Source organism: Mastomys coucha, unplaced genomic scaffold, assembly GCF_008632895.1.
Source record: "Mastomys coucha isolate ucsf_1 unplaced genomic scaffold, UCSF_Mcou_1 pScaffold20, whole genome shotgun sequence".
Taxonomy (NCBI): domain Eukaryota; kingdom Metazoa; phylum Chordata; class Mammalia; order Rodentia; family Muridae; genus Mastomys; species Mastomys coucha.
In genome coordinates this window covers 118914974-118921766 of record NW_022196903.1, presented here as the reverse complement: position 1 = coordinate 118921766, position 6793 = coordinate 118914974, and the positions used below count along the sequence as shown (strand labels likewise).

The 6793-nt window shown below is 42.7% G+C and overlaps 1 protein-coding gene across 5 annotated transcripts in view; it reads right to left on the bottom strand.

Annotated features, from left to right (window-relative positions):
- Nucleotides 1-6793, bottom strand: part of Ano2 (anoctamin 2) — a 328395-nt gene that overhangs the window by 12248 nt on the left and 309354 nt on the right. For 4 of the 5 annotated variants that reach the window (XM_031383474.1, XM_031383476.1, XM_031383473.1 and 1 more), the window contains one exon: nt 5637-5818. In XM_031383474.1, the coding sequence (XP_031239334.1) occupies nt 5637-5818 (182 nt within the window). The remainder of the gene's footprint in view (nt 1-5636; nt 5819-6793) is intronic. The other variant, XM_031383478.1, reaches the window with a different exon arrangement.

Genomic DNA, 6793 nt, shown 5'->3' with positions numbered 1-6793 from the left:
TGTAAATAAAGAAAATATCTAAAATAAAAAAAAATAAAAAAAAAATAAAAAATAAAAAAATGAGTAGAAGAAAAAAAAACTAAGAAAATAATTAGCTTTATATCCTGCTTTGTGACTCAAATGCTCATGCATTTGTGGGAAGGAGGAGGCAAAGTGGTGTTGATGTCTTAGTTCGGGTCTCCATTGCTGCAACGAAACATCATAATGCAAAAACAAGGTGTGGGGGGAAAGGGTTTATTCAGTTTGCTTACACTACCACATTACTGCTCATCGCCAAAGGACAGGAACTCAAACAGGGCAGGAACCTAGAGGCAGGAGCTGATGTGGAGGACATAGAAGAGTGCTGCTTACTGACTTGCTTCTCATGGCTTGCTCACTCTGGTTTCTTATAGAACCCATGACCACCCAGGGATGGTACTACCCACAATGAGCTGGACCACTCCACCCCATCAATAACTAAGAAAATGTCTTATAGCCATATCTTATAGCAACATTTTCTCAATGAAGGTTCCCTCCTTTCAAATACCTCTAGTTTGCGTGTCAAACTATTTAGCCAGCACACCAGCCTAGGTTTCATAATTATTCAGCCAGCCACGATACAGAAGAAGACCACGTCTCAAATGAACAAAGCAAAAACATAAAACAGATGATTTCTGTAGCCACTGAATCCCTCATTCTTTTTCCTTGATCTCTTTTGAATGTTTACCCTCAAATACTTAAGTCTCAGTGAGGTGCTGTCCCCACAGTGGCCCTGTGGGAAGTTACTAGAGTGGTATTTGAACATTCTGCTCACCTACACCCCTGTTTCATCTGGACTTCCTGATAGAGGCATTGTGGTGCTCTGTATCACAGAGCCAGTACCAGGGTTTCAAACGCTTGCATAATGACCCCACAATCCTAACTGGTACTGAACCTGGCTGCTCCAAAGGTCACTCAAGTTTGATCTCAGGATGATTTGTTTCTGAAGATGCATTTTCTTGGCAGAAGAATAGAATTAAAGTATACCTCCGAAGCATGCTCCTGGTAATTCTGTCCCTTGTTGGTAGCAAGTTTCTTTCACTAAATCTCTCTCTCCAGGTATGTTATGTCTGTGTTCACAGGAGCACAGAAGACAGCCTGTGGTATCACTCCTTGCTTTCCATCTTCTTTGAGATAGTCTTTTGTTGGGTACCTTGTACACCTAGCTAGCCCATGACCTACAGAGGATTCTTTTGTCTCTGCCTGCTGTCTTCCTGCAGGAGCACTGGTATTACTGTGTTGGACCTTGTGTGACTATGGGGATCAGAACTCAGATTCTTACACTTGTGCAGCAATAGCTTTACCCTCTGAGCCATTTCCTCATCCTCATCCTCATCCTCATCCTCATCCTCATCCTCATCCTCATCCTCATTTTGAACAGGTAATAAATACACACAACAATTTCATCTACCTGCATAGAAACTATGAAGATACGGTCAGAGTTTTGTACATAACTGGTTGGAAAATCCAGAGAGTTTAAAGCAGACGCAGGAAGATCAACCCTGTGTGTCCCTACAACATTTCGGGTCCTGAGTCTTTGCAGAATGGGATGAGTAGAATAAACTCTGCTTGGTTAGGACAGCTGAAAGCAATCATGTGGAGCTTGAAAGTACACTCAACATTGACCAAAGTAGAACTGGGAAGTAAAGATTGGGGTTTGACTTGTTTAATTGAATTAATCCTCATTCAAAATTTGACCTACTCTCAACTACCAGTCTGGATCCATCAGTCAATGGTGTTTAGAAAACAAAACTGCTACTGGGTGACCTAGAGTCGGGGGTGGGAGGGAGAAGGAAGAACCATGGCGTTCTACGCTATGTCTAGTCATTTGCTCTGTGACTGACAGGTGCTGCTGGACCTGCTGACGAGGCAGATTGTATTCACCTTGGTTCTCACTGCACAGCCTTGGGAGTCTGTGCTCTTGGGGAAACTTGATCTGAACTTTAGTTCAGGATCTGTCACCTGGAACATCTATAATCTTAGAGAACTCCAAAGTTTCCCAATTCTAACCAGTTTCTTTTGATTTCTTTTTGACAGGCTGAAGCATTAAGGGACTATTTTCATGATCACTTTCAGTTAAAAAAATATTTATTTCCAGTTATTAAAATTATTAGAATTGCTACTTTTCAGGGCCTGTTTGTAAATCAGTGCAAATCTATTGACTGACTTTGTGGGCAACATTTAAGCAAACCCATATGTTGGAGTGATGTTTTATGCACTGTGTAAAGATTATCCTTGTATTATTCAAATACTAATTTCTGAACTGGCAAAGATCTGATTACAGGCTAGATTTTGGTATTGTTAAGCATCTCTTGGCCTTAGTATTTTGTAAACATCACCTTCTGATTGGTTAAAAATAAAAAGCCTATGGCCTATAGCAATATGCAGAATGGCAAGGTGGGACTTCCAAAGAGAGGAACTCTGGGAAGGAGTTAGGCATGGGAGATTCATCCAGACAGACATGGAGGAAAAAGTAGGCCAGAAAGGAAGGAGAGGTAACCAACCAGCCATGTGGTAGAACTTAGATTAGTATAAAGGGACAATTGAATTATGAGCTTGTAGGAAACCACTCCTAGCTACAAGGCCAAAAGCTTATAAATAAATATAGTCTCCATGTCATTATTCAGGAACTGAGGTAGGTTTAGAAAGGCCCATGGCCACACCCAAAATGCCCTACAGCTCTGGCACAGATCCCCCTTTGCTAAAGAACAGGGCTGTTAGAGCTACAGACCAAAATCCAGCACCATGGACAGTCTGATAAACCAGTCAGATCCAGTAGCCTGGGCAGTGCCAAGTGTAGGAGGAAATCCACCTACAAGAGGACTTCTGAGGGCTAGGCACTTTGTAGCCCCAGCTGTAAAAACCTTTGAGACATCTATACTCATATAAATGGATGGATAGTCTGCTGGGGGCCTGGTCACCACTATTTCATCTTCTCTTGGTTGACTACAGTTAAGATCTAAAGTTAGTGTTGAGTTGAGGATGGCCATCCATTTAAATCACAGGTCAGTAAGCTAAGCTGTCTGGGTTGGGATGACCAAATCATCTCTCTCCTGGTCTCAGACTCTAGATCTGAGCTTAAGCCTCTCTCTTTGGAGCATTTGACTCTGAGTCCATGGGGGAAGCATGAGCAGATGCCCACTGTTCCAACTATACTAAGATTCGAGTCTCAACATAGTCAGAATGTCTACCCTCAAAACAAACAATGCTAGTGCAAAGAACATAAATTAATGTTGTCTCTATGGAGATCAGTATGTTAAGTATTAAAAAAATAAAATAATCAAACAGTACAATTTTGTCATTCATGTGTAAATTCCAAACCAATAAAAGTGAGCACACCATAGAGACAGATGCATATCCATTTTTTTTTTTTTTGAAACAGGATCATACTATGTAGATCAGGCTGGCTTTGAGTTCACAGAGATCCACTAGCTGGGACTAAAGGCATGTGCTACCATGCCTGGCCCTGCCTATCCATATTTATCACTGCTCTAGTCACAACAACTAAGAAATGGAATCAGCTTAGATGTCCATAAACAGATGAGTGGATAATGGAAATGTGAACTCTCTTTCTCTCTCTCTCCTTCTCTCTCTCTCTCTCTCTCTCTCTCTCTCTCTCTCTCTCTCTCTCTCTCTCTCTCTCTCTCTCATACACACACACACAGAGAGAGAGAGAGAGAGAGAGAGAGACAGACAGACAGACAGACAGACAGACAGACAGACAGACAGAGAGAGACAGAGAGAGCTGGAGAGAGAGAGAGTTGCATTCAGCCATAAAGAACATCAAGGCTATGCCATTTGTAGAAAAATGATTAGAAATGGGGGAACATCAGGGCAAAGAAAACAAGTCATTCTCAATAAACTAAATACTGTAGGTGTACTTCTCACATGCAGATTCTAGAACTTTGTTTTAAAGGACATGAAACTGGAAAGGGGACTACTTGGAAGAGGAGGGGGTCAGTGAGAGGAGGAGGAGAGAAAAGATAGGGAAACCAGGATAGGATAGTCAAAGTACATTTTTATGTATGTATAAAAATGACATAATGAAACATTATCTAATTCATATATGCTGTCAAGAAAAAGGAAAGTAGAACACTGCTTTCAAAGGGGCACCAGCAGCTTTCCATAAGACACACTGGACGGTGGCCAGAGCAATCCCTGCCAGTCCAAAACATCTCCCCCTAGCTCCTTATTCTGTGTTTGCAATATGTGAGCTGTGTGGTCTTTCATGGAGGAATGGCTGAGACTGTTGTGTAGTTAGAGTCCAGAAGGGTCAAACAAGTTGTTCCCCACTGCCCCTCTGTTCTTTAGCTTTCCTTGAGAAGTCACAAGGAGCTTTCTGTATCTTCACTTCGGGGATTCCTGGAGTGGTATTTCTCAGCCACCTCTTCTGAATACCAGTTAGGACCTATCCAGGGGGATGGTGAAAACCACTGCTTGGGTTTCCAGCCATCATTGGTGATGCACCATGACCAACATCAAATTCAGCACACGTGAATGTTGAGTGGAAAAAGGAACAAACTCTAGTGTGGAACTAGACAGTGGAGGTTTAATTAAAGAGGATGTTTGAGAAGATAGAAATGACAAATAACATAGATTGTGTCAGAATTCCTGGGGTTGTACAGGCCAAAATGCTGAGTTTGGATAGCAAGAAGAACACATGGGTAGCCACAAAGTATGGCAGCACCTTCAATATGACATGCTCGTCCAAGTATTGATCTCTTCACTGTTTGGACTGCACTAAGATGCCAACTTACCAGACTCAGAATCCCACCATATCTTATAAGATCAGGTTCTAGCTCCTTCCTTAACGTGTCAACAGAACCATGGCTGCCAAGCCACGTCCAGACTCAGCCTCCCCCTGTGTCTATTGCCACTAACTCCGCAGCAGATCATGTGAAAAAGCTTTCATTTTTTTCTCTTAATTCCTTGGGGACTCTAGCCTAGGCCTATCACAGTTCACATCTCAGTGGCTCAGCAGCCCGACTACTCCCTGTGCTCTCCAAACCCTAGTTCATCTTCCTCTCTGAAATTGTATCAGTTATCTCAACATACACTTTGTGTGTGCCATTCTCTGATGACTAAAAGGCCATGCCTTCCTACCAGATCAAATTGGAGGTGTTGTGAGATTCCACAGCTTCCAGTGTGTTCTTTATGCTATCCAAATTCTGTACTTGGCCTATGTGATCCCAGGAGTTCTGACATATTTTATATCATTGGCCAGAACTAGTTTCCCAAAAGGCCTCCTTCACTCCGCTATCTAGCTCCATGCTAGAGTACTTCCATTTCCTGATATTCATCTCCCCACAGCCCATCTAGGAAGCTCACCTTTTCCACTCCAGTCCCTTACATGCACATGGGCCTACATGTAAGTCCATAGGATGCCTGACTCCTCTGTTTTTTCTACTCCCTGACAACATGGTCAAAGTTAGATAGCACTTGATCTGCTCTATAGCATGTAACAAAAGGCACTCAATAATATTGAGTGACTCAATCAAGTGAGTTCATAGCAACTGAGGAGGGATAGGAGATGGAGAAGAAGAAGGAGCCCCCTCCAGGTCCTCTAAATAATTCTTGGGATCTATTGCTCCTGGCCCTCCTCCCCCACATCATTTTACCTGCAAAACTGAACCTCCTGGTCGAACTGTGAGTTCTCCGGCTGTGTCCCCTCCTTCAGCTGGCTGACATTGAAAAAGGAGAGTGTATGGTTCACAAAGCCGTGTAGTGTCCCATTGTGGCTATAGGAGTACTGGTACACAAGGCGGGGGATAAAGTCGGAGGTGACAGCAATGACAAAAGCCTGGGGACAGAATGACAAGCACTAAGAGCAAGTCTCAATGAGTGGCATCTGGAAGGCACATGTGACTGATGGACTGTCCATCAAGAGGAGCTACAAACACTGACATGGGAGAGCATCAACAGTATGCTCAAGAGCCTGTCCCTAAGTTGACATGGCTCACAGTTCTGGACAGAGGAAATGACAATATTGAGGGTTAGAAGCTTCTGTCCACCTCTAAAGATACTTGGATTGACCCTGCTGCTGGCTGAGCAAAATTGAGTTCAAGATATTCTGAGAAAATCCCTTGGCATGATAAAAAGTGGAGCTGGTAGATTGGGCAAGGAAGCTGGAGGCCCTGTGCCTATGTCCTGGGAGAAGACTAAGGAGCGAGGAACATAGTTACACAGTTTCCTCAATCAGATCATCATTTTCTGACACTTTGCAGTGCCTCCTGCAATAAAAGCTATTTCTTTATTCATCTTATGAAAGGGGAGAGACGGAAGGGAAGAGGCACTGGGTCTGCTAGATGGGCCATTCTCATCCCACATAGCATATGGGATGTCTAAGTGCTCTACAAATGGCCAAGAGTAAGCTGAATGCAGGTGAGTGATTGCATGTTTGGATTTGGAGTGACTTTCTGCAAAGAGAACCTTAAATCTTTTTGGCAGCTGTTTATACTATAGTCTGCACAATAATTAAAGCCCCTTAAAATCTGGTTTTGGTATTTTTTCCTAAATGTATATACATAAGTGGGCCATATCCATATTTGAAAATTAATAACATACGGATAATTATCATAACTGTGATTTGCTGAGCACTTCTTTGTCCTTCTATTATCCTGCGTCATTTCTAGAATGTTCCTATATGGTAGACACAATTCCTATGTCCTGTTAATTTGATAAGTAAGCAAGACTCTTAGTGGCCAGGGAAACAAAATGCCCTGTCACTCTGTAACACAGATAGAATGTAGCTGACTCTGAGGGTCACTTTTCTAGT